The following is a 27,667-nucleotide window of genomic DNA, read 5'->3' on the forward strand; positions in this document are numbered from 1 at the left end:
GGGCGGGGCTGAGAGCTGGGCAGAGATCATAGGGAAGGGGGTGAGGCCAGCTGTGTGGGTGGGGTCTCTGAGCGGAGCCACAGGAGGATCAGGGCCATGGTTGAGCCATGTGGGCGGAGCCATTTGACAATCATCAGGTGGGCGGGGCTCTGGTGGCCAACCGTGGCCATCAACATGCAGGCAGGGCCATAGAGAAGGGGCACGGAACACTCAAACAAGTCTGGACACCTGACTCCTCTTCGCTGCACCTGCCAATCAAAGCGCCTCCTCCCCACACAGAACACCAGCTGTTCCTCCCCCGCCCCAGTCCAACCTCCCCTCGGGACCCCCCCTCTTCCCTCCCCTCTCACCCATCTCCCTCATGCACCATCGGTGGGGACCCCTCACCTCCTTCCTCCAAAATAAATATGCAGCCATCGCCACCATCCCACCCCCGCAACCCACCAAGATGCAAGTCCACCACGAACCAGACATTCCTGCTTTAAAAAAAGAATTAATCAAAGGATATACAGGATAAGAAATTCGGTGTGCAAACACTTCTAAATAAAGGGGACGGCAGACAAACAACAAGCCACTAAATCTGGGTAGTGCCATCCCTCAGGGAAGCTGGGATTTAGCTCCAGCGGAAGGGAAGCTGGCGGAGCCTCTCGCCCCCTTCCTTGACCAGTGGCTTGTGGTACTCGCGGCCGGCCTGGGAGTGGATGCTGGTCCAGCAGTAGTCACAATAGTACTGGAGGCAGGTGATGTTGGCGCAGAAGAACGGGGCGAACTTCCCATTGCAGTGGGCTCCCTGGCATTCATCGCACAGCTGGTCCACCAGGACGTATGGCTTCACCTCCACCTGCCGGGCAAGAGGGAACACAGGTTTTTGCCGGCGCCCTAGACGGAACATCACGTCACCTCCCCCCTCTGGAACCCAGTCGGAGATCGCACCATCTGCCCATCAAGCTTGGACTCCACCTGCCCAATAGTGCGCAGCTTACCATTGGTTCATTTGAATGATGCACCGTCACCATTGGCCAGATGCCCAGCTCAGAACCATGTACGGTTTGTTGTCTCTCTGCTCCTTGGTCCTGACTACAAACATTGCTCCTAACTCCAGGTCACCTAACTGTGGACATCGCTGGACGAGTCATTGGTAAGGTGAACACTGCACTTAGAGCAGGACTACAGTGTGGGAATACCTAGCATTGAGCCCCCACCCCACTGGTAACAGGAAACCGGGAGTGGGCGTTTAAGTCCCTGTCTTTAACTGTTAGAGTAACTGTATATTACTTACCACTGAGCCCATCTGTACAAAGTGAAAGGAAGGAAGTTTAGGGGAGACTTCAGGGGTCAGTTTTTTTATGCAGAGAGTTGTGGGGGCCTGGAATGCTTTGCCGGGGAAGGTGATGGAGGCTGAAACATTGCAGGCATTTAAGAGAATCTTAGGCACATGGATGAAAGAGAAATAGAGGGTTAAGTATTTTTTTAAGTCACAACATTGAGGGCTGAAGGGCCTGCACTGTTCAAATTCCCATTCTCCGGAATTCAAGTAACCAGCAAAAACATCACAGTAAATAAATACCAACGGTAAAAAATACAGCAGTTTTAAAATTAACTCGCCAATCGCGCAAAAGGCAATCTCAAGCATCGGAAAATTCACTTATCCAGCACCTACAAATCTCTATTGGGGCCGGATACCGAGGCAGGAGGAGAGGGGGTTACTGCATCTCTCTCAGTGGTTCTCATCCATTTTGTTCCCTACTCACCCTGTGCCACAGGTGCTCTGTGATTACTTAAGGTGGTGCTTGAGTGGAAAGAAATAGTTGGGAACTGCTGTTCTATTGTGATGGTAAATTGATGGGAAAATGAAGAGAAGAAAGGATTAGCAACGTGTGCTCTAAGGGTCCACATGGATATGGGCTGAAGGGCCTGTTTCCATGCGGAACGACTCATTGCATGCTGGTGTATCTGCATTTTTTTCTTCTCCCGATGCCAAAATACACACGATCTCCACGTTTTGACAACTTTGCAGTTGCTTACTGCATGCAGACCAGCTGCTGTGATGTCCCAAATAGGGGCTGCATTGCAAACAGTATTTAACTGACTGTAAATTCCAATAAGGGATGTGAAAGGCAGCAGAGCAATGCAAGGCTTTTCCCTTGCTGCAGAATGACAGGCTGCCACTAGAGGACAGTGTCTGCCAGCACCATGAACCTCCATCCGTTGCGGGGATAAACAGTATTAATGTGAGCATTACTTGATGTCTGGGACCAAGTTCAAAATTTACAACACGGTAAAGTCAAATTCAGTCACTTAAACCCGTGTTGCCCAATTGACTTTCATTCCTTGGTTATAGAAAGGTTGTTTTCCATGGTGGGAGAGGCTAGGACAACTTCAGGATTGAAGGGCGTCCACTTTGAACAGAGATGCGGAGGAATTTCTTCAGCCAGAGGGCAGTGAATCGGTGGAATTTATTGCCACGGGTGGTTGTGGAGGCTGGGTCACTGTACTTAAGGCTGAGATTGATAGGTTCTTGATTAGCTTGGGGAGAAGGCCAGTGGGGCTGAGTGGGGAAATGGATCAGCTCTCGATTAAATGATGCGGCAGACTCGATGGGCTGAATAGCCTATTTCTGCTCACCCCTCTTACCCAATTGATCTACAATCCCTGTACGTATTTGAAGGGTGGGTAGAAACCTGACCACCTGGAGGAAACCCACACAGACATGGGGAGAACGTACAGCTCCTTACAGACAGCACCAATTCGAATCTGGGTCGCTGATGCTGTAACAGCGTCGCGCAGACCACTACGCTTCAGCCTTAGGAGACAAACCCGCCCCCCCCCACCCATTCAATACGACCCGCATACGTCGAACCCTAGCCACCCCCCCGCACGGCACCACACCAGCCACATACACCCCTGCTGCCAGCCCCCCCACTTCCCCTCTGACCAGTGATCAGGAGCCAGTCCTACGACGGTCAGAGAGACCCTAGCGGCCGCCGAATCGTCTCAACCTGTAAATATTGTAAGTACATAGTGGGTGCGATTCCATGTTACTGCCCCCCCCCACTCCCTGGGACAATTTTAAAGAAGGGGGTGAATGTGGTGGTACACCACCGGCCTACTGCAGGGGGCAACCTCTGTACCTGCAGGAGTGTAAGGGGACAAGACAAGACCTGGCCGGCTGTCAATCAATTGGCCTGAATGGATCAAGCCCCACCCAGTCGGGGGTCAATCATCGTTCGGGATATAAGCCGAGGCCTCACACAGAGTTGCTGCAACCACAGCCAGCCTGGCTCTGTGGAAGTCTTTGTGGATTAAAGCCTCTTGTTCATTCTTTACCTTGTGTGTGTCTGAGTCTGTCTAACAATGCACCATAATTATGTTTGGGACAAAGATTTTTTTTCCTTTGTTTGCCTCTGTGCACCACAATTTTAAACAGTTCACACCTCATTAAATTGCACACTCCAGATTTTATTCAGCATTATTTTTACACATTTTGGTTTGACCATGTAGAAATTACAGCACTTGTTATACATCGTCTCTTCATTTCAGGGCACCATAATGTTTGGGACATTTGGCTTCACAGGTGCTTGTGAGAGCTCAGGTATGTTTAATTGCTTCATTGGTGCAGGTGTGAGAGGTCTAGGCTTGCTTTGAAGCTTTTGATCACCTTTGGAGTCTGTAGTTGCCATTTTTCAACACGAGGACCAGAGTTGTGCCAATGAACGTCAAAGAAGCCTTTATGAGGCTGAAAAATAACAATAAAACAGTAAAAGGGATCACCCAAACCTTAGGATGACCAAAATCAACAGTTGAAACATCATTAAGAAAGTGAGCTCAGTAATCGTAAAGGGACTGGTTTTCCAAGGAAGACCCTCCATTGCTGATGACAGAAGAATTCTCATCACATTGAAGAAAAATCCCCAAACGTGTGTCCGACAGATGAGAAACACTCTTTGGGAGGCAGGTGTGGATGTGTCGACGACCACTGTCTGCTGAAGACTCCATGAATAGAAATACAGGGGCTACACTGCAAGATTCAAACCATGGCAAAGCTGGAATGCTTGGACAGTTCTTTACGTCTCCACACTTTGCTCTTGCTATCACTCTGAGACGGGTTAATCCTGATCTCGTCTGTCCGCAATAGCTTTTTCCAAAACTCTGCAAAACTGTAATCTGCCCCATCCCGTTTCTGTGGCCAGTGGTTGCATCTTGCAGTGTAGCCTCTGTATTTCTGTTCGGGACGTCTTCAGCAGACAGTGGTCATCGACACATCCACACCTCCCTCCCGAAGAGTGTTTCTCATCTGTCGGACGTACATTTGGGGATTTTTCTTCAATGTGATGAGAATTTTTCTGTCATCAGCAATGAAGATCTTCCTTGGAAAACCAGTCCCTTTGCAATTACTGAGCTCACTTTATTCTTAATGATGTTCCAAACTGTTGATTTTGGTCATCCTAAGGTTTGGCCGACGTCTCTTGCTGTTTTATTGATGATTTTCAGCCTCATAAAGGCTTCTTCGATGTTCATTGGCGCAACTCTGGTCCTCGTGTTGAAAAATGGCAACTACAGACTCCAAAGGTGATCAAAAGCTTCAAAGCAAGCCTAGACCTCTTATACCTGCACCAATGAAGCAATTAAACATACCTGAGCCCTCACAAACACCTGTGAAGCCAAATGTCCCAAACATTATGGTGCCCTGAAATGAAAGGACGATGTATAAAAAGACCTGTAATTTCTACATGGTCAAACCAAAATGTCTACAAATAATGCTGAATAAAATCTGGAGTGTGCACTTTAATCACATGTGAATTGTTTAAAATTGTGGTGCACAGAGGCAAACAAAGGAAAAAAAGTATCTTTGTCCCAAACATAACGTACGCCCCCTAGATCTGGTCCCACCTGCCTCTCTTATCCATCCTTTTCGTGATCTTGCATGCAGCTGGTACAGCTGATGCCTCACAGTTCCGGCAAAGCAGGCGGAATCCCAACCTCTGCTGCTGTTTTGGGACGGGATCAGCGTGGGGGCTGATGTCAAGCAGGGCTCCCTAGGGACACTCACTGACTCGGGGGCTCAGAACCAGGGGCCGAGGAGGACGACACACTCTCAAAAGGGCCCTTGGTTATTGGAAGTCTCAGTTAAAACACGAAGCTGGAGAAACTCAGGAGGTCAAACAGGGCCCTTTATATAAGAGAGAGAGATACCGAACCAGGGCTTGAGCCCTTCTTCAATGTATGTGTTTGCTGCCACATCTACGGTGAAGGGCTCAAGCCCGGAACGTCAGTTCTGTATCTTTATCTTTGCTCTATAAAGGACACCGTTTGACCTGCTGAATTTCTCCAGCTTCGTGTTTTAACTTCAATCACGGCATCTGCCGACTTTCTCGTTTTACTTCTGCCGACTGCATAACTCTGTGAGATCTCTTCGAGGAATACCCACCCTGAAGATCTCCTTTGCTCTCCGAAGGGATTTTTGTGGGATTCTCTCTCTCTGCTCTCCATCTGGAACCCCTGCTGCTCGCAATCATTACGACCATGTACTCACCCAGACTCACTTCCACGGCCTCATGATACCTTGAAGAGCTCAACCCTGAAATGGTGGTTAGGTATCGGCTGTTTGACCAGCTGAGTTGTTACGTTGACCGCGGTGCCTGTAGACGTTCGTGTTTTACATTGGGGAAGAGCGTTGCCACACTTGCACCCCCTCCCCCACGGACCTCCTCAGGGTGCGAGGAGTGTCCCGCCCGCTCTTACCCGCTTGTCGATGTCCCGGTGCTGTAGTTGGATGAAGCGAGCACTGATGGCTGCGATGTAGCTCTGCTGGTTGGCGAAAGCCACCCTGCCTGCTCCCTTGGGGTATTTCAGCTCCGGATCCGTGTCGATGCCAGCGTAGCACACTCCCCCATACAGCTGGTCCATGATCATCGCCAGCTCAACTGGAAGGGGAAGAGACGGGAGAGACGAGGGGTCACTAGAGGAAACCACCCCAAAATGAGCCTCCCCATGATGTTAATTGCACGTTGCCCCCATGAGGCGAATCGAGTTCCTATAGCGACTCACAGTGGACCAATTAATGCCTGGAACAGAGGGTGCCATGCCTCAGATCAGCTCACCGATGCCCCCTCTCTCACCTCACCTGTGATCTTTGATCTCTACTAATGATTGACCCCCAGTGAGGGGAAGATCACGGACCCCCAGCGAGAGGCAGATCACGGACTCCTACTGAAAATGGATGTCATGGTGGGCCGAAGTGGCTCTCTCTGCACTGGGGTTTTTACGTCTCTCAAGTGTGTGTGTGTGTGTGTGTGTGTGTGTGTGTGTGTGTGTGTGTGTGTGTGTGTGTGTGTGTGTGTGTGTGTGTGTGTGTGTGTGTGTGTGTGTGTGTGCGAGTATGTGTGCGTGCGAGTATATGTGCGTGTGTGTGCGCGTGTTTGTGTGTGTGAACAATATAACCCAGACCTCAACAGTGGAACAGGCGGACAAAGTTACTCTGAACTCAACGTCTGTGAAGGCAGACAAAGGCTGCAACAAATCCATCAGCTCCAGTTGTCATGGTTTCCATGCCATTGAACTTAGTTGATTGATTTGTGAAGTATCGTGTGCTTCTTGGAGTGTGACATCAAGTACGCGTTAAACCTAGTCCAATCTGGCTTTTCCCTTGTTTGATAAAAATCTGATAGGTATCTTAATTGTGCGGCTCTTAATAATTTTTAAAGTTTGGCAGTTGTAAGCCTCCTTGTTTATACCATTCTGTTAATTTATCTAGTGCTATCCTCGGTTTCCCCCCTTTCCATAAAAATTTCCTTATTATTTTCTTTAGCTCCTTGAAGAATTTCTCTGTCAGTTGTATTGGCAATGCCTGAAATAGGTATAATATCCTTGGAAAAATGTTCATTTTAATACAGTTTATCCTTCCTATTAGTGTTAGTGGTAAATCTTTCCAATGCTCTAAATCGTCCTGTAATTTTTTCATTAGTGGATAATAATTGAGTTTATATAGTAGAATCCAGAGATCTTCCTCCTAAGTAACATAAAAAACAAAGAATTTGGAATTGATTTGGAGGATGCACAAAAAAGATTTGTTAAGATAGCTCTAGCCGTAGCAAAAAAATGTATTATGTCAACCTGGAAATTGGAAGATAATTTGAAAATACAACAATGGTATATAGAAATTAATAAATGTATTCCATTAGAAAAAATAACATATAGTTTAAGAAATAATATTGAAATATTCGAACAAATATGGGAGCCTTACATTAAACATAATAGCGAAAACCTACCGGGGACAATCACTACCTAAGTTAACGGAAGGAAAAGGAAATGAAAAGAATGGACTCAGTGGAATTTCTGGTGTATTTTTATTGAATGACAACATTGTCTGACTGGTTTAATGTATCCTAGATTTTATACCTTAAATGGACGGGAGGGGGGAGGTAGGGAGGGTGGGATGGGAGGAGGGAGGGGGGGGAGAAAATGGCACTGTATATGTGTGAAAAGGAAAAAGTGTGTAACATGGTTAATGTGATTTATGGTGTGAAAAATAAAAAAATAAAAAATAAAAATAATAAAAAAGTACGCGTTAAACAAATACACGCACAGGCATCTTCATTCAGTGGGCCGCTTTCCAAGATTGGACTCATAAACTGCTTGAAAGCCCATGGCAGCAAAGAGCATCCTCCTTGACCTCAAGGGAGAGCCATGATGACATATATATAATGTATATAAAATCACTTGTAAATATGTGAGCTATCTCTACGTATTTGTCAGCAAGTTTTTACATCAAGGACCGAAGGATGCTGTTCTGCCCAGTCGTACTTTACAATTCGATGATAAACTTGAATTGGTCTTGTCATGGGGTGACCACATTTTCACACAGTATTCTAAGTGCGACTTAACCAAAGTTCTTTATCACAGCAACATAACCTCCTTCCTTTCATACTCAATCCCCGCCCGATGAAGGTAAGTATACCTCACGTCTTCTTTACCACCCTATCTACCTGCGGACATTTACTGGCACTAACTCCTGCTAGCAAATGACAACTCCAACCCCCCCCTCCCCCCCACTACTCAAGAAAGCTTCTGACAACCTACCTGCCTTCAGGGGTCGTGGTACACCCCCAACGAACACCGTCTTCCTAGGGTCGAGTGGCTGCGATCCATCCAGCACAAAGTCACTGTCACTCAGGCTCCAGGGCCTGATCTGTACCTGAAACACAAAAGGGAGACACAACCAATGAGGCATCTTGCATTTCTGTAGCCCCCTGACACAGCCTCAGGATGTCCTGGGGAGCTTCGTCACCGCTTTGAAGGTAGAGGTACAGAATCGTTTCGGAGCAGAAGGCATATTTGCACTCGTGCCAGCTTTTGGGGAGGGGGGAATAATCCAGTTCAGTCCTTGCCCCTGCAAATTATACCCCTTGCTGCTTGTCCAATTCCCATGTTAAAGTCCTCACTGGCCCGGTTTCTCCTACACTTATCAACCGTGGGAATCGTCCAGGTTACTTCTGCACAGCAGGCTTATGTGAATGGCAACACAGGTATTTACTAGTGCTGAACAAGATGTTGGAGTACTGAAGCAAGACACAGAGTGCTGAGGGACTCAGCGGATCGGGCTGCTGGGAGGGGGCACAATTCCCTGTTTCCGGTGCCCTGCACCGGCCCGCTGCTCCCTAGAGTCTGCAACCTTCCCGTGGTCACTGTCGAGCACAGGAGTCGCAGGTCTCCGCGGTCGCAGGATATCACTCACTAACAATGTTGGCTCCTTTAACAGGCTGTTTAAAGCCTCTACAGCCGCAGGCATTGAGACCGGCCAGTGGGACCCTGCAGAATGTCTCCTCTCTCTCTCTCTCTCTCTCTCTCTCTCTTCCCCCCCAGGTCCACACCAGTGGCAGGCTCCAGAAATGTTGACTGACAAGTTCTCTCCACGGACACTTCCTAACCCCGAGAGTCCCTCCAGCCTCCCTTTGTTCCAGCATCTGGTGCTTCTCGTGGACCTATAAAGGCACAGTGAGCACGACACTGTTTCAGCTAGGTTCGAATCCCGCGCTGTCTGTAAGGAGTTTGTACATTCTCCTCGTGTCTGTGTGGGTTTCCTCCACGGGATGATATTTCCTCCCACCGTTCAAAAAATGTACGGGGATTGTAGGTTAACTGGGATATTGGGCTCGTGGGTTGGAAAGGCCCGTTCCTGTGCTGCATGTCAAAGTTCTTAAAAAATTAAAAATTTATTTAGTTAAACCAGATTAACAGGCACCAATAGAGTCTTCTTTCTGACTTGCTAACACAGGAAACAAAAACTCGACACAATATTTCAGTCAAGGCCTGAATGATTTTTTTTATTCAGAGAGACCAGAGCTATTTTCGAAATATTTCCTGTTGCCATATTTCCAAACTTATTTCACAACTCCCCTCTGGCACTGGTTGAAGCAAGTGGTGCTTTCTGTTCTTCCAAAGGTCAGAATTTACTGTCCACTGTTCAAATTCATATCAATCTCCTCTGAACAGGCTTTACACAGCCCTGTTCAGGGAGCCGACGGTGATTGCAAGCAAAATCCTGCAGCCATGGAGATCTGCGCCCAAGATGGCGGCCTCTGGGCTTGGCAGCGACCACGAGGGGTTGCATTCTCCGGGGCAGCACAGGGCACCAGTAGCAAGGGCAGCAGACCTGCAAGGGGCTCAGCGGCTGAACGCCCCACACAGGTTACGACTGACTTGTGGTCGAAGTTACCTGCGCAAGGTGCGGCCTGCTCATGGGAAGGAGGTATCTGGAGCCAGGATACCAGAGGGTGCTGAGAGCAAGAAGGGCTCCTGAAGGGCCTCGGGAGCTGAAGGCTCCCTGATCAGGTCGGAGGTTTGGATGGGTTGCCAACAGATCGAACAAGAATCTGTGAGGCAGCGGAGACTATGGGAGCACTTGCGGGTCACAGAGTCATACAGCATGAAAACAGGCCATTCAGTCCATCTGCTCTGACCACCAGCCACCCATTTAGGCTAATCCTACCCCATTCTCCACACTTTTCAACCAAACAACGCCGGGCAACCACCAATTAACCTGCCAACGTGCACACCTTTGGGATGGGGGAAGAGGACAGAACACCTGGAGGATGTCAAAGGGAAGAGTTATTGTCTAGTTATTTTATTTTAAATATAAGAGTATCTGCTTCCACCAACTTCTTTGGCAGCATGTTCTAGAAGCTCTTTGAGAGAAAGATCCTTCCTCAAACTCCTACCTCTCGACTTAAATCCATGCCCTTGAGTGCCTCCCACGATGGGTATAAGATTTGTACTGTTAAACCGGTCAGGAAAGCACAACGGTGACAGCACTTCCTGAGAAGACTGAAGCAGGCAAGACTACTGGCCACCATTATGTCAACCTTCCACAGGAGCTCTATCAGAGTGTCCTAGCCAGCTACATCACAGTGTGGGACGGTTACTGCAGAGAACTGGATCGGAGTTCAATCCACAGGACCATAAGTGTGGCAGAGAGGATTACTGGAGGCTCCTTCCCCCACCTTCGATGTGATCTACTGGGATCATTGTCTGAAGAGGGTGTGCAAAATCACTGAAGACCCCGCACACATTATCTTTTCAGCTGCTCCCATCGCGTGGAAGAGATCGAGGAGTATCAGAGCCAGCACCACCAGGCTGAGGAACAGCTTCTTCCCACAGGCAGTGAGAATGCTGAACGACCAAAGGAACTGCTCACACTAACCCTCCGAGGCTCTCATATTCACAAAACAATATTTATTTTAAAACTTGTCCTACATATGTATCGTATGTATGTTCTGTCTGGTTGTGTGTCTGCATGTTTTGCATCGGGGACCAGAGAACGCTCTTTCATCTGGTTGTACTTGACTTGACTTGATATATCCCCCTCAGCATTTCAATCACATCACTCCCCCATATCATTCCTGCCTATTCAAGCCTACAGGACAAAGCATAGACTCAAGCGCACGTTATTGACGTTAATCCGCACTCACCGGCTTGTCCTTAACTGTACGGCTGGAAACATACAAGTAGAGTTTTCCGTCATCTTGGTAGCACGCGTCGATGAGAACTTGAACTGAGCACTCTTCCTGAAAGAGCAGGAAGGCATAACCTGCAAAACCCAAGGACTTTGATCAATGAAAATATTAGGACTAATCCCATTACAGGGCCGGTGAGCAGGGATCGAATCTGGCGCTGACCATGAGGGGTTTGTACGTCTTCCCTGTGTCCACATGGGTTTTCTCCAGGGCCTCCAGTTTCCTCCCAACCTTAATGGGTCTGTAGGTTAATTGGGTGGCACGGGCCTGTGGGTCGATAGGGCCCTGTTACAGTGTCTAAATTCAAAAGTAGCTTAGTGTGTTGCTTAATTAAAACACAATACAACTGCAGAACAGAAATAGGCCCTTCTGCCCATTTAACCCAGGCTGAACTCTTATTCCACCCAATCACTGCACCTGGACTTTAGCCCCATTAAAGAAAAACATCAACTACAAAAATAATTAATGCAGTCCACAAACATGCTGGAGAAACTGAGCAGGTCTCAGGCCCGAAACGTTGGCCGCCCTCTACTTTCGATAGATGCTGCGTGACCTGTGGAGTTTGTCCACCACAATCAGAGCAAAACAATGAATGGGATTTTTAACAAAACAATGAATGGGATTTTCCTTTCTGCATCCAAACCACAGCGTTGGGACTTTGCATTCAAATCCACGAGGTGGTGGGGGGGAGGGGGGGCAGGGGGGAAGTTCATTGCTCCCACAACCAGGAAGGGGTGCAGAATACCAGCATTGCAAATGGTTTGGTTCATCAGTCTGAAGCAATCAAGTCAGAATAGGTGAGGAAGGAGCAGAGTTCGTGGATGATGATTTTAGCTTTCATAGTGTTCAGTGATAGGGACCTGATGTGAATGCATCTCCTTGGTATGACGTAGATGGCAGGGTCAGGTAGAGCTTCTTCATATCACTGGGAAAAACATTTTGCAGAATCTCAAGTTACACTGGGCAGATAATATCTCCAACAACTTACACACGATCGCAGTTTCAGTGGGTTTGATATTTGAGAGTTTGAAAATTTGGGGATGTGCCAAATGAGAAGGCACAATCCTCGAATTAGAACTGGACTATTCAGGCGTGAAGGCAGAAAGCACAACAGCACAAAAGATGGGAATTCTGTGTTGCAACAGAAGACGGATGTTGGTGGAACCACAGGAATGTTCAAGATGGTGCTTGGTGGGATTTTGTTTCCCATGGGGACTGACTGATGTCTGGAAAATGCAGTAGAGATCATGGGAAATGCCCAGAAGAGCAGTCTGTGGTCGGGGTGGGCGGCAAGGTTACTGCAACGCTGTAACCGTGCCAGTGACCGGGGTTCAAACCTGGCGCTGTCCGTAAGGAATTTGTACCTCCTCCCCGTGTCTGCGTGGGTTTCCTCCAGCCCTTCAGTTGGGTAGCACAGGCTTGTGGGCCTGGTGCCATGCTGTGTGTCTAAATTTAAAATTGAAAAGTTTAACTGTTGGTTGATTTAATCCAATTCCACCTGACCAATGGAAGACGCCAAATAGCCAGGAACTCCAGCAATGTAGCGGGTGCCTGGAATGCATTGCCAGAAGTGGTGGAGGAGTCTGGCCCAAATGGGATGTTTAAAAGACTCTTGGAAGGCACATGGATGAAAGACCAATAGAAGAAGAGAAGGTTTAGTTTGTTGAGTAGGTTCATTTAATTCGGCACCACATCATGGCCAAAGGTTCTGTATTGCGCTTCGGTTTTCTAGTGACTCACTATCTCACCAGAAGTTTGCCCTAATTCACCAGACCATTAGACCACTTTTTCATTACACAGACAAATACACAGCTTACACCTGATGCTGGCGGCTGATGAGAATTTCTTACCTTTGGGTGGAAAGTAGGACTTACTCCCAGATTTGTGAGGCCAATCGACCACAAGCTGTCCAAAGCAGCAGAAGGTGGCGATGATCTCGTCTAGACAGTAATGAGAAAGGAATGAGCTCACCTGTATTTGTCCATTATACCAATACCCCGGAGTGTAAATCCCTGCAACAGGTAGTGGACACAGCCCAGGATATCACAGGCATCAAGAACATCTACAGGGAACGCTGCCATCAGAGAGAAGCAGCAATCACCAAGGATCCACACCACCCAGCACACACCCTGTTCTCGCTGCTGGCATCAGGAAAGAGGTCTAGGTGCCACAAGACTCGCACATCAGGTTCAGGAACAGCTACTACCCCTTCACCATCAGTCTCAACAACAAACTCAATCAGGGACTCGTCTAAGGACTTGTGCACTTTTTTGATTTCTTTTCCCCTCTCTGAATTGCAGTTTGTTTACATTCCTTTATCTGTTTACACGTGTACGTTGAGTACAGTTTTTTTTTCGCACTGCCAATAAGTGGTAATTCTGCCTGGCCCAAAGGACAAAGAATCTCAGGGTTGTATCTGATACCATGTATGTATCTGACAATAAATCTGAATAAAATAAATAAGTAGATAGAAATAAATCCCTTATTTCAGCTGAGAGCACTTGATGGGAAATTTGGAACTCTCTTGAAATTTAATGCTGACAAATGTGAAATATTGCACTTTGTATGAATAAACCAGGGTAGGACATTCATGGTAAATTGTTGGGCACTAAGTAGAGCAGTAGAATGGAGGTCTGGGAATACAGATTCATAATTCCCTGAAAGTGGAATCACAGGGTCGTAAAGAGAGCTTTTAGCACATTGGCCTTCATAAATCAGGAGTACAGGAGTTGGGATGTCATAGTCAAGTTGTACAAGACATTGGTGAGGCCAAATTTGGAGTATTGTATGCAGTTTTGGTCACCTAACTACAGGAAGGATATCAATAAGATTGAAAGAGTGCAGAGGAGATTTGCCAGGACTTCAGGAACTGAGTTATAGGGAAAGGTTAAACAGGTTAGGCCTTTATTCCCTGGAGTGCAGAAGAATGAGAGGAGATTTGATTGAGGCATTTAAAATTCTTCAGGGGTATTGACAGTAAATGCAACCAGACTTTTTCCACTGAGGGGAGGTGAGATAAAAACTGAAGGACATGGGTTAAGGATGAAAGGGGGGAAAAGTTCGAAGGGAACATTAGGGGGAATCTGTTCTACACGCAGAGAGTGCGGAACGAGCTGCCAGTTGAGGTTGTGAATGCGGCCTAGATTTTGATATTTATGAAAAATTTGGACCACTGGGAGGGGTAAGGAGGGATTTTACTCCAATTTAAATAAATTGTCCGACTTGTATCTTTTTGATATTCTTTATATCTTTTTTACCTTCATTTTTCTTTTAATACCAATCATGTACAGCACCTGGCAACGCGGTTCTGTAAGGGGTTGGAGGTAATTTTCTTCTTTCTTGCATCATTAGAGTTTTTTTTTTTAAGTATATACTATTTAGATCATTGGTTCTCAATCTTTTTCTTCCCACTCACATCCCACTTTAAATAATGCCTACGCCATCGGTGCTCTGTGATTAGTAAGGGAATTGGTTAAGATGGGATGTGGGTGGGAATGGAAGTTTGAGAACCACTGTTTTAATCGTCCCTCATTGACTCGTTATGTGCACGGTTTCATAGCTCCAAAGGAAATGGGCCAATGACAATTTTTCTCAAGCAAAATATTTCAGTAACAATTGGGTCTTGAGCAGTGATTCTCAACCTTCCCTTTCCACTCACACCCCACCTTAACCAATCAGAGCACCGATGGCATAGGGATTACCTAAAGTGGGATGTGAGTGGAAAGAAAAAGATTAAGAGCCACTGATTTAGAATATGAATTATGGATATCATTTACAATTTATGTATGTTCGTGTTATATGGAATGTCTTATTTAGTTTGTATAACTGTTATCATCTTATTGTATCTTAGTTTATACCTTAATTGTACCTTAGCTTGAATACATTTTTATTATAATCAATAGAAATATTTTAAAAAGAAAAAGATTAGCCATCATCTCGTTAAATGGCAGAGCCGAATGGTTTTTACTTCTGCTCCTATTTCTTATGTTTTGATGTTTTGGAGATCTCCAAAAATAAAGGAAAGTCCTTGTACCAGGGACAAGGATTGTTTATCTCACCTTCATCAATGTCAGGTGGCAAACCTCCGACGAAAACCTTTCGGGAATATCGTTCCCCCTGTTTTCCATTCTGAATCAGAGCCGGGGAGGTCAAACCCGAAGATAAAGATTGGTCGCCCTGGCCATTGTCAAGGAAGCCATCTTCCACAGGGAACAGAGCTGATCGACCTGTGGGATGAGGTAGTCAGTGGTTGATTACACATTCCTTATCCCGTGTTAAATCTGGTGAAGAACAATAGGGCTCGGATCCAATCTGGCGGGAGATGTGCCCTTACCTCTACGTATGCTGACCTACACAGTCACCTGGGCACTAAGCCTTAAAACTGCCATTCTTGCTTTCAAGCCCCCTCTGTAGTGCTACCTCTCCCTCTCTCTTTGACCTCCTCCAACTCTACTATCTGCAGATTTCTGTGCTCTTCAGGTCTCTATTTCCTTGAGAAAAAGGCCAGTGCTGTCTGCCTTGTAAACTGCATAGTTTAAGGGCAATTTCAAAGGGTTTTAAGATTCAACTGTATGGTTGGGTTTGGAATCGCATTTATACCACTCTGGATAAGAATGGCAAAGTTCCTTCCTCGGGGAGCAGTGTAAAACAAAATAAAGTTTTTGTGGTGATAATTGCTGTTGGTGAGTTGTTAGCTTCCATTTTCCACTGTTAACAAAATGTAAATTCCACGGCTCCTCTCAAGGGATTTGAACTTAGAGGCTCTGAGCTACCAATCCAGGGTCCAAGACAGAACTGTAGAACCACTGAACACAGAATACAGAAAAAAAGTCCCTTTGCCCCTATAGTCTGTGCCAAATTATTTTCCTGAATAGTCCTACTGACCTGCACCATATCCCTCAAACACCTCCCATCCATGTTCCTATCCACATCTTTCTTCAAGTCGAGCCTGAATTTACCACACTCTCTGAATGAAGAACGTTCCCTTTAAACTTTTCCCCTTCCACCCTTTGCCAGACAACACCTTTCAGCCGCAGACTGTGCCACCCAATTACACCCAAATGACCTTCAGTCCTGTTCGTTTTGAATGGTGGGAGGAAACCGGAGCACCCAGGAGGAAACCCACGCAGACATGGGGAGAGCGTACAAACTCCTCATAGACAGCGCCGTATTCAAACCCCGGTTCTGGTCACTGGTGCTGTAACAGCATTGCGCTAACATGCCAACTTAACCCATGTCCTCTGTTTTTTAATCTCACCTTACCTCAGTGGAAAAAGCCTGCTTGCATTAACCACCTCAATTTTATACATCTCTATCAAATCAAATATCTCGTTGAGAAATCTGCATTGGCCTTTCCCTCCCTAATTAACTCTGTCCAACACTGGAGCAACCTCCGACAACCAACGAATAAAAAACATACATGGCTTCACCATTATTTCACTGATTTTTGTGGAGTCTTAAAGACATTTTTCTCTCTCTCTCTCTCTCTCTCACATTCTGTCAACTACACCTTAGCTGGAGGTCTAGGGTGAGTGTTCGGATTGGTAAATGCCTGGTCATCATTGATTTTTTTTACTATCACACCCCAAAGCCTCACGTACAGTCACAAACATACATGCTGCCTGTGGGATCCTGGTGTACTGTAAACAGTACAGCACGGTAACCGGCCCTTCCGGCTCACGAGCTCGTGCCACCCAAATACATCAATTAACCCTCTAAGCCCATTCATCTTTGGAATGTGAAAGAAAACTGAAGCACACAGAGGAAACCCACTTGGACACAGAGGGAGCGTATAAACTCCTTACAGATAGCGCTGGATTCGAACCTGGATCACTACCCTCCATCCTCTCCTTTGAGCTCCCCTTTCCTTCCCACCCTCCATCCCTCACACCTCTCCATCTCTCCTCATCTAACCCCCACCCTCCATTTCCCCCTCTTGACGTTCTCAACCCAACACCTCCCCCTGACTGCCCCAACCCAACACCTCCCCAACTCCCCAACCCAACACCTCCCCCAACTCCCCAACCCACCTCCCCCAACTCAACACCTCCCCCAACTCCCCAACACACCTTCCCCATCCCAACACATCCCCCGACTTCCCCAACCCAACACCTCCCCCCAACTTCCCCACCCAACACATCCCCCGACTTCCCCAACCCAACACCTACACCTCGACTTTCCTAACCCTCCATTTCACCACCCTGATCCCCCCCTCCACCCTCTCCATTCAGAGAGGTAACCCCCTCCCCATCACTTCTCAGCTTATTTTTTCTCATGTGCCCTCCCCACCCCCTATCCACCTACAATAGGGTCGGCGTCATGGGTGGGGGGGGCATTCGTGGCCCATGCCCCCCCTCAAATGTTATTGTGCCCCCCCCCATCCGGACTGCATCGGGTTATGCCATCAGAGGGAGTTTAGTCTCCACACGCTATAAGCACATACTCTGTTACGTCAGAGGGAGGAGAAGAGTGGCGGTAGAACATGGAGGAGGTTCATTGGCAGGTACGACACCCCTTCCCTCCGCTGAGTGAGTCCTGGAACATTAGTTTGTCCCCCCCCCTCCTCCGGTTACCCTAATGCCCCCTGATATGACGTTCTGACGCCGACTCTGACCTATGACCTGTGCTCCTCCCCCTGCCCTCACCCCCACCCTCAATTCTAATCAGAAGCCTGCCTGTTTTTACCTTATACCTTGAGTAAGGGCCCAGACCTGAAATATTGGCTACATATCTTTATCTTTACTAAATAAAGAACGCTGAATTTCTCTAACATTTCTGTTAAATGCAAACTATTGTTGATTTTCTTATAAAGCACCTGTTCGGCAGAAGCAGGAATGAATTTCAGTGGGCACGTACATTGTACAATGTGCACGATCATATAACCATATAACAATTACATCACAGAAACAGGCCAGTTCAGCCATGCTGAACACCTTCTCCCACCTAGTCCTATTGACCCACACCAGCCCATAACCTTCCACACCTCTCTTGTCCATTTACCTACACAACTTTTCCTTAAATATTAAAATCGAACCTGAATCTACTGCCAGAAGCTCATTCCACACTCTCACCACCCTCTAAATAAAGAAATTCCCCCATTCATAAGACATATTGCCATACACCAATTTCCATACAGATTGTTGTGATGTGCACTTTCAGGTTGCAGACATGCAGGACACCATTGTTCCATTCATACATTCTTCCATTACAGATAACCTGGTTTCAGATTTAACTCCTGCATTCAGACAAAATGACAACACTGCTAAAAAAAATTGTAAAGTGCTTTTGCATGTCCTGGAAATGGCTCAAAAAAAACTGAAGGAATGCAGGCTGTTCTTATTTCCATCTCAGTGTTAAAGGAGCCAACAGTGGTTTATTTTAAAATCCAGTGACTGCTGTGTCTGGGCCCAAGACAGTGGTGTCTATGTATGGCAGAGGCCATGAGGGATTGCAGACTCCGGGGAAGCAGAGGACTGGAGAAGGGCACCAGAAAACAGGGAGAGCACCTCCCCGTTTGAGAAGGAGAAGCAGAGGAGATGACCCACGGCAGCGAAATGGCTCTGAGACTGAACATACAGGCAACTGTGGTCGATGGACCCGGACCAAGCTGTGGACTGGTCGAGACTGCCAGGTATTGTTACCGAGATGCGGGAAGGTGCTGAGGGCACTGAAGGCTTCCTTATTGCGTCAGGGCTTCGGATCTGAAGCTCGGGTTTGGACTGAAGCGTGTATACAGTCACACTGGAGGCAGATACGTGAACGGTCAGTGATTCTGCTGCGGGGTGGGGGGGGAACACTCCCGTTTGCTTCTCTTTCTCTAAATGTAAGAGATGCTGGGCAATTTGTGCCAAAGGCGAATCTTTGTCTGCCTTGAGATAGACTAAAGGAAATTTTGTGTAATATCACATTTTCTGTTTTATTCCTTGACAATAACAGAATCTTGAAGAAACATGAGATCCCAGTCGAAAGATAATCTGTTCGTCAAGTTACCTGCACAGAGATGGGTGTGAAAGGGGCATGAGAATAGAGGGTCACACATTTTAATGGGACTCACTTTTCAGTGGTTCCTGCTCATTCTGCAAGATGTCAATCAACGAGTTCTCCAATGAGTGCATGTTGAACGTATCATATGGGTGGGTCCATTCCTGAAATTATTAAACATAGAATGGACATGAGAACAGACAAGAGACAAAAATTCTTTCAATTGATATGTAACAAATCAGTGCATTATCAAAACTGCACCAAGTAGAAACATTTTTAATTCAAAACATTGTTTTCCTTCCGGCTGCTTTTGGGAGGCTTAATCTCTTCAAATTGTTACACTGGATCATCGGAGCTACTTCTACTTTAAAATTAAATTTGGAAATACAGACCCTTCCAGCCGACAAGCCCAAACACCCCAATTAACCTGCAATCCCCCTGTATGTTTTGAACGGTGGGAGGAGACCTGAGTGCCCAGAGGAAACCCACGCAGACATGGAGAGAATGTACAAACTCCTTCCAGGCAGCACCGGTCCTGGTCGCTGGCACTGTAACAATGTGGCGCTTACTGTGCCGTCCTTTTTCTTTACTAAGGTCACCCACAAATCTTCAGAGAACCAAACAATTCCCGGAGTTTAACAGGGAAGCCTGCGGTCGCTGTGTCTATAGTTTAGGATACTAAAAGAAAGGGCGGGCAATCCACCTTTTGCCTGTTGGCCCCTTCTCCTCTCCCCCCACCTTTTGATTCAGGTACCTGTCTGCTCTTTTGCTCTCAAACTGTAGTCAAAATACAGAAAAGCTGGAGGAACTCAGCCGGTCTCGCAGCATCCAAAGGAGGCAACAAAAATATTACCAGCGTTTCGGGCCTGAGCCCTTCCTCAAACCATATATGCTTTTGGCTGAGACCTTGGCAAAGGGCTCAAGCCTCGAAATGTTGGTTATTTACTTCCTTTGGACGCTCCCTGACCTGCTGAGTTTCTACAACATTTCTGTGTCTTAAAAGAAACAATCTCTGGGTCAGGAGGCTTCACCAAGATCCCTGCAGAGAATTATTAATGGTCATTTCTGCATCGGCTCCTAGTTACAACTATTCAGTCGGCATTTCCTCATGGCAGAAGGTACAAGAGCATAAAATCTCAGCAGGCATTCCAGTGCAGTACTGAAGGAATGTTGCACTGTTGTTGGGGGTGGGTGGGAAGGGTGGGGTACGATCTTCGTGATCCGATGTTGAACTAAGGCGGTGTCACATTTCAGGTAGATTTAAAGCCAGGAGTGAAACAAAAAAGATCTTGTACATTATATCCGATTTGTGAATACGGGCAGTAATGTGAAAATGACCATATAATGTGCTTTGTTGTTTTGAGGGACAGGAGTCTAGGACAAGTGGGCACAACCTCAGGATTGAATGGCGCCCATTTAAAACAGAGATGTGGAGGGATTTCTTAGTCAGAGAGTGCATTTGCCACCAAATCTAAATAGGTTGTGGGGAGAAAGCAGGGGTGTGGGGCTGATGGGAGTGTGGATCAGCTCATGATGGGATGGCAGAATAGACTCAACAGGCTGAATGGCCTACTTCTGTTGCTATATCTTTTGGTTTCTTGGATCAATATCACAGCTGTTCGGAGTAGTGTGGAGTTTGCATGTCCATTGTGCTCACCTTGTTGGAATGGATTGCCCCCTTCTCCCCGTCCCTCCCACATCCAGGTTAATTGGTGGTTGTTTAATTGCCCCAGATGTGCAGGTGGGTGGTCAAGTCAATGCTTGAGTTGCGGTAGCGGCAGCCCTGCCTCAGGTGCAGGCCCACGGGGAAGGGGGCAGAGGTGAACCGCTCCCGCAGGGTCCAGCCGTCGGCTCCAAATGGGCTTTGGTCGGCCCATTGGGGGAGCCAACGGTGGTCTTAGCTGATATCCTGCGACCGAGATGGCAGCGCCTGTTAATCGGCAGTAGCCATGAGGGGCTGCAGACTCCGGGGGTGCGGAGGACTGGAGCAGGGCACCAGAGGATGGGAAGATCACGCCGCGTTTGAGAGGGAGAAGCGGAGGGGACAACCCGCAGGGACGGTGACCACGGCGACGGATCAGTGAGGGGGCCCTGCAGCTGAGGGAGCAGTGCACGCGGTGGGCTGCTGGTAACTGAAGTCAGGAGACTCGAGCTTGGCTATGGACAGCTCGCACCAAGTATCAGAACTGGGATGCGAGGAGGTGCCGAGGGCGCTGGAGGGTCCCTGACCGTCGGAGGTTCAGATCTGGAGCTTGGGTTGTCAATGGTGTGAACTGGACTCTGGGGGCGGCGGAAGCGCTGGAGACTAATCTATGGACACTCAATGACTGGGGGGTTCTCTCTTTTGCTTCTCTCTCTAGCTGCTTTCAGGTGCATTCTCTGCCAAGAATGAGCCTGCAGAAGCGGATTCAGACCTGTGGAATGGTTGTTCAGGTGGCAGCCCTGAAAGTACAGCGCTGGCCAGCTGAAAGGGACAGCTGCATGGGAGGCCTCTCGGAGCGCACTCCGGCTCCTGTCCCTTTGGGATGTCAGGGTAGGGGTGGCCGGCGCTCCAGCCCTGACGTCCCATGCCAGCTGCCCCTCCCCTGACGTCCTGTGCCAGGGGGCAGGGGCAGCGGGGAGGGGGACTGTCAGGCGCTTGCCAGCTAATTGTCATCCCTTAGCAGTCGCTTTCTGGTGCCTTCATTCAGGTGCCTAGAGGGACTTCAGTGCTCCGGCAATTATCCCTCTCAGAGGAGGGTTGGAAAGTGCACCTTGGAGATGTCTCCTGCTCTTTCAGGTGGCCTCCTGATAGCCACATAGGGGTAGAATATGCGGCTTTACATCGGGGTATTTTGGCCACCTGAAAGTGCCTTCTCTCTCTGACTGTAAGAGACGCTTAGACAATTCCTGCCAATGGCGAATCTGTCTGCCTTGCAGCAGGCAAAAAGGAATTTCATGTAATATGACACCGTTTTATTAGTATGACAATAAATTGAATTTTGAGAATGTGGGGGTAATAAAAATGGCGATTCATGCAGGCTTAATGCAAATCAGTGGTTGATGGTTGACAGGGAGAAGGAAGGTTGAAATGCCTGACTTTATGCTGGGTATTTCTGTGAATAAACACCTCCAGCAATCAACATTCACCTAGATTTTGTTTGCTCTGCATTAGCCAGCAAATTCTGCTTGTGCGCCTCATACCATCTGTGTCAGGACTGAAGCAAACCTCCTGTGAGGCACCGGACCAAATACCATCAGTAAATCAACACATCCGCTTCACTGCATTCCCATTAGCAATCCAAACAGAGAAAAACCCCACTGCTCCCAACGACAGAAAAGCCTTCTGCACACGTTCCCTTTACCTGATTAAAGATTCCATTCCTAAATGTACCATTTTTTTTTAAATATCCCACGAGGACGCCACATTTGCAAATTGTTGGCTTTCAGTCTGCTTCTCGAGTCGACTGCTGACAACCACAGATCTCACACCAGGAATTCATCCAGTGTTGCCAGCTTCATATAATCCTGACATTTTCTGCAGTACAGAAGCTCGTGTGTTTTTTTTTCTAGAGACACTATCAACACTTCAACTTTATGCCAACCTCTGGGGATCTGCCTCCACGGGCAGCCATGGAGGCCAGGTTGTTGGGTGCATCGAAGGCATCCTTAGCATCACTGCCTGGTACGGAGGTGCCAATGCACAGGGCAGGAAAAGACCACAGAGCGTTGTGAACTTGGCCAGCACTATCATGGGCACCAGTCTTCACTCCATTGAGACGATATCCAAAGAAAGCAGCCTCTATCCTCAAGGACCCCCACCACCAAGGCCGGGCCCTCTTCACTGTGAAGGAGGTACAGGAGCCTGAAGATGAACAGTTTCTTCCCCTCCGCCATCAGATTTCTGAATGGACAATGAACAACAGGCTCGACCTCACTTTCTCCTATTTTGCAATAATTTATTCATTTTTAAAATCCAATTTATATCAACGTTCGGACTGTGATGCTGCCACAAAACAACAAATTTTTTGACGTTCTTGACAATAACGTCTGACCACTACCAGCAAATGAACCCATCCTTATCACATTGTGACTGTGAGTTTGCGCAATAACCCACTACATTTCCAACAGCAACTCCACCAAAACTAGTCAAGGTGCCGCACATTTTACTCCCGTTAGTTTCACTAGGCAGCCCTGAAGAGGAGAAAAGGAGTGAAATGAGAAAACCTGCAGACACTGTGTAAATGGACAGAAATGCTGGAGGAATCAGCCGGTCTCACAGCATCCAAAGGAGGCAAAGATATATTACCAACTTTGGACCACCCTGAAGAAGGGCTCAGGCCCGAAACGTCGGTAATACATCTTTTCCTCCAATAGGGGCTGCGAGACTGGCAGAGTTCGTCCAGCATTTTTGTGCATTTACTTCAGAAATTCCTTTCAAATTTGAACCTTTCATTCAAATCCTGTCTGAAATCTCAACGAATGTAAAGAGGACGTAACTCTGCGCCTCGGAGAAACACAAAAGAAATGCAGATCCTGGAATCTTCTCTAAGCAAAGAGAGGTGGGAGGGAGTCAGTGGATCAGGCAGCGTCAGGAGAGAAATGATCAGCACATGCACTGCAAAGTGGCGCCTGCCCCGTAGGAGTAGGTTGGAGTAATCTTCCCAAAGACCATCGACATAACTAGCCGGATCCTTTTAGTTCAGTAACTAGAGCTGCGGCAGCATTTGGCAAGGATCAGCGATGAAGATTCATCGTGCCTAAAAAACATTGCAACTGTCCAAAAGTAACGGGTGTGGGAAATTCTGGAATCACTTGCTCATCGGGCAAAATACACGTTGCTGAGGCAGATAATTCCCCACGCTATTCTGCTCTCTTGAGTGGCACAGCTGCTGCCTCTCAACTCTAGTGATCTGGGTTCAAACCCGACCTCTGTCGCTGCCCGTATGGGATTCGTGGGATTTCCCTGAGATCGCATGGATTTCTCCCACGTGCTGCAGTTTCCATCCAGGTCCCAAAGGTGTGCGGGTTGTTTGGCCCCTGGAGGAAATTTGTAGGGGAGTGAGAGATCTGGGAGAAGGGTAAGAATAAAATGGGAATGCTGGAGGAGAGTTGTGAATGAGATCTTAACAACACTGGACAGCAAATTTTTATCCCCAAAAGGTTTGCTTCCTGAAGAAAAATTTGGGGATTATGATCGACAACTTCAAGCTGAACACAGATAATTTCAGATTAGCCGTATCATGTAGGAAGTTGGAGAAACATTAAATTAACTTTGATTGAATTTAGCATGTTTAATCGCATAATGATGCTGACACATTGCGTTAGTTCAACCGACCTAAAAATGTTTTACTGCTGATTTTCATTTGTACTCAGCATCTGATGCCTCTCAGATCAGTGTCCAACAATAGTCGGCCAGCATTGATGGATTCCAGTTGCCCTGATTCTGCTTTTCCACAGTCGCAATGTCCTGGTGAAACCTTTCGTTGAGTTTAGCACCAACCACACTGAGGTGACGGATTGGGACTCTCCCATTACGTAACGGTCCGGAGGGCTGACAGTTCGGCCCAGCCTTGTATGATGGTGCAAGACAGACGATGCACCGTCCAACTGGTCCTCTGACTCTGATGCAGAACGTGGACCGTCGATATACGCCGGCTTCATGTCAGCTTTTCCATTCCTGTCGATAACAAAGGTCTTCGGGTGGCGTCGTAAGACCTGAAAAGGACCATCGTAAACAGGCTGAAGAGTTTTGCGAACAGAATCATGACGGAGCAACACGTGAGTACATGCACTGTAGGTGACGCCTGCCGTGTAGCAGTAGGTTGACGTAATCTCATGATTTCCCGAAGAGCATCAACATAACTAGCTGGATCCTTTTAGTTCAGTAACTAGAGCTGCAGCAGCATTTGGCAGGAATCAGCGATAAAAATTCATCATGCCTAAAAAAAAGTCGCAATTTTCCAAACGTAATGGGTGGAGGAAATTCTCGAATCACTTGCTCTTTCAATTCATTGGGCAAAGTACCATGTCCCAAAATATAAGATCAGTAGTGCCAAATTTGCATTTATTGGGATTGATCACAATGCCAAGCTCATCAAGCTTCTGAAACAATGAGATAAGGTGGCCCTCGTAAAGGTTCCATTATAGGGGGGGGGGGGTTATTTTGTGTAGTTTTCTGATGTAATATTGTAATCATACCTTTAAATTTTTTTTTTCTATTTTTCTTTAAATGTAATTCTTTATTGTATTCATGTTATAAAAATTTTAAATAAAGTCTTTAAAAAAAAGTAAAGGTTCCATTATTGTCATGTGATACTACATTTAGAATGCAACACACATGAAATTCTTTAATTTTCTCTACCGTAAGGAAGACAGAGAGTTTGTTCAGCGCTCTACCCCCCCCCATGACAGAAATGAGGCCCCCGCGAGGAACGAACTCGCGACCCCTGGTTTACAAGGCCAGTGTTCTGACCGCTGAGCTATCAAAGTTTCTTCAACTGCACTTGTGGCCAGAATATCATCGATGTAAGCAAACAGTAAATCAAGGCAGGTAAGTACGTGGTCCATGAACCGCTGGGATATCTGAGCTGCATTCCATAGACTGAACGGCATTCGCAGAAACTCAAACGTGGCAAAAGGGGGTCATTACTGCCATCTTCGCAACATCAGAGGTCTCAACTGGAATCTGATAGTAAGCACGGCCTAGATCTATTTTCGCAAATACAGGTTTGTATTGGAGGTTTCCTGAAAAGTTTTGTAAACTGAGGATGTTGTATCGGTCAGGCACAAAATAGTTCAGGCCACAATAATCACCACAAGGCCATCAATCCCCAGAAGATATTTTTGGAACCAAATGCAACAGTGAAACCCAGCAGCTGTCAGATCTGCTGACTATGCGCAACTCTTACAGGTGGTCAAATTCCGATTTCGTGATTTGTCCGGGGATAATCTACAAGCCAACACTACCACCGGAGGACCCCGAGATGGTGGAAGCGGGCCTACTAAGTCTAGAAACGGGAATCCGGAGCAAAGTACCCTAGCTTGGATTTCATACGTATGGAGACTTTAGGGCGTTGACATGGCCAACAGGTCCTTGCCCATAATCCAACATCCCTTTTAACATGAGACCAGGCAAATATTCCGTAACTAGTTTGATTGATGCTCTTCTACCAGGATGTGATAGATTGTGAACATACTCAAAATTCTTCTGCCTCATAGCTGCCAGCACAAAAGGCCTAGGCCTTCCTGCAGAAAAAAAATCCCAGACTGACTTTTCATCCAATTCACCTGGGGTCACATCTTGAAGATAGAGACCAGAGTTGATCTGGCAATACCGGATGAGATCGGGATCAGTGGGCTGAGCCATGGTGGCGAAACTGACGGCAGTAGGTCTATGCAAGGCATCAATGTCACGCCTAGACAGGGTGTTGCATTGCTCTCGCCATCAGCGGCAGCCAGCACCACTCCCGACGAATGTAATCACGCAGCTGCAACAGATCTACCAGTATAACCTTCCAACTTTTTACAGGCTAATGCAGGTCCCCATAAATGTATTAACCATACCTGGTCCTCCTATGGTAATGAGTCCCACATTCACAATGCTCTTTAAATAAAGCAGCCGAATTCCATAATGAACTTCCCTGTAGTGATCTTGTGTTATCCTCTAGTTATCCTTTCTGAATCATTTTGAAACCTCATTGGCCTCAAGGATAATGAAACCCTCTTTATTCTACCTGATATGAAGACACTTGGGTTTAACAACTCTTGGTCGGTAATCATTGGAATTTAGGAGAATTGGGGGTGGAATGTCATTGAAACATTTTGAATGTTGAAAGGCATGGAAAGAGTAGATATAGAAATTCTGTTTCCAATGGTGGGAGAGTCTAGGACAAGAGGGCACCACTTCAGGGTTGAAGGACGTCCACTTAGAACAGAGATGCAGAGGAATTTCGTTCACGAGAAGGTGGTGAATCTGTGCTACTTGTTAGCACAGACGGTTGTGCAGGCCAGGTTATTAGGTGTAGTTAAGGCAGAGATTGATGGATTCTTGGTTAGCCAGGGCATCAAAGGTTATGGGGAGGAGGCCGGGCAGTGGGGCTGAGTGGGAAAAATGGATCAGCTCATGATTAGATGGTGGGGCAGACTTGATGGGCTGAATGACCTATTTCTGCTCCTACATCTCATGGTCTTGCATTTCTGGTATCATCCGTGTGTACCCTCTCTGCACCCTCTCCAATAACTCTACATTTCTTTTATGATATGGCAATCAGAATTGCATGCGGTACAAAGTGCGGAACAATAGAGGTTCTGCCTACCGTATATTTCAGCATATAAACTGAGTTGTGAAACCCAAAACAAATCTCTCAAAATGTGGGGGTCGGCTTATACACAGCTGTTCCTGAACCTGGTGGTGCGAGTCTTGTGGCACCTGTACCTCTTTTCTGATGGCAGCAGCGAGAACAGAGTGTGGTTGGGTGGTGTGGATCCTTAATTGCTGCTGCTCTCCGACGTCAGTGTTCCCTGTAGATGTTCTCGATGGTGGGGAGGGTTTTGCCTGTGATGTCCTGGGCTGTGTCCACTACCTATTTCAGGGCTTTACCTTCAGGAATATTGATGTCCTCATACCAGACTGTAATCAGCACACTTTCCACCACATTTTTGTTGAAATTTTCCAGGGTTTCTGATGTCATCCC

General features: G+C 47.1%; 1 protein-coding gene across 1 annotated transcript in view; it reads right to left on the reverse strand.

The window, feature by feature from the left end:
* Positions 1-336: 336 nt before the first annotated feature.
* LOC138754148 (cytoplasmic polyadenylation element-binding protein 2-like) overlaps positions 337-27,667 on the reverse strand; it is a 40,718-nt gene continuing 13,387 nt past the window's right edge. Inside the window, exons 2-8 of the mRNA XM_069918009.1 lie at positions 19,066-19,156; positions 15,071-15,238; positions 12,863-12,952; positions 10,968-11,086; positions 8,080-8,194; positions 5,743-5,924; positions 337-841 (exon numbers count right to left, since the gene is read on the reverse strand). Of these exons, the coding sequence (XP_069774110.1) occupies positions 614-841; positions 5,743-5,924; positions 8,080-8,194; positions 10,968-11,086; positions 12,863-12,952; positions 15,071-15,238; positions 19,066-19,156 (993 nt within the window). The 3' untranslated portion in view covers positions 337-613. The remainder of the gene's footprint in view (positions 842-5,742; positions 5,925-8,079; positions 8,195-10,967; positions 11,087-12,862; positions 12,953-15,070; positions 15,239-19,065; positions 19,157-27,667) is intronic.

Source organism: Narcine bancroftii, chromosome 2 (assembly GCF_036971445.1).
Source record: "Narcine bancroftii isolate sNarBan1 chromosome 2, sNarBan1.hap1, whole genome shotgun sequence".
Classification (NCBI taxonomy): domain Eukaryota; kingdom Metazoa; phylum Chordata; class Chondrichthyes; order Torpediniformes; family Narcinidae; genus Narcine; species Narcine bancroftii.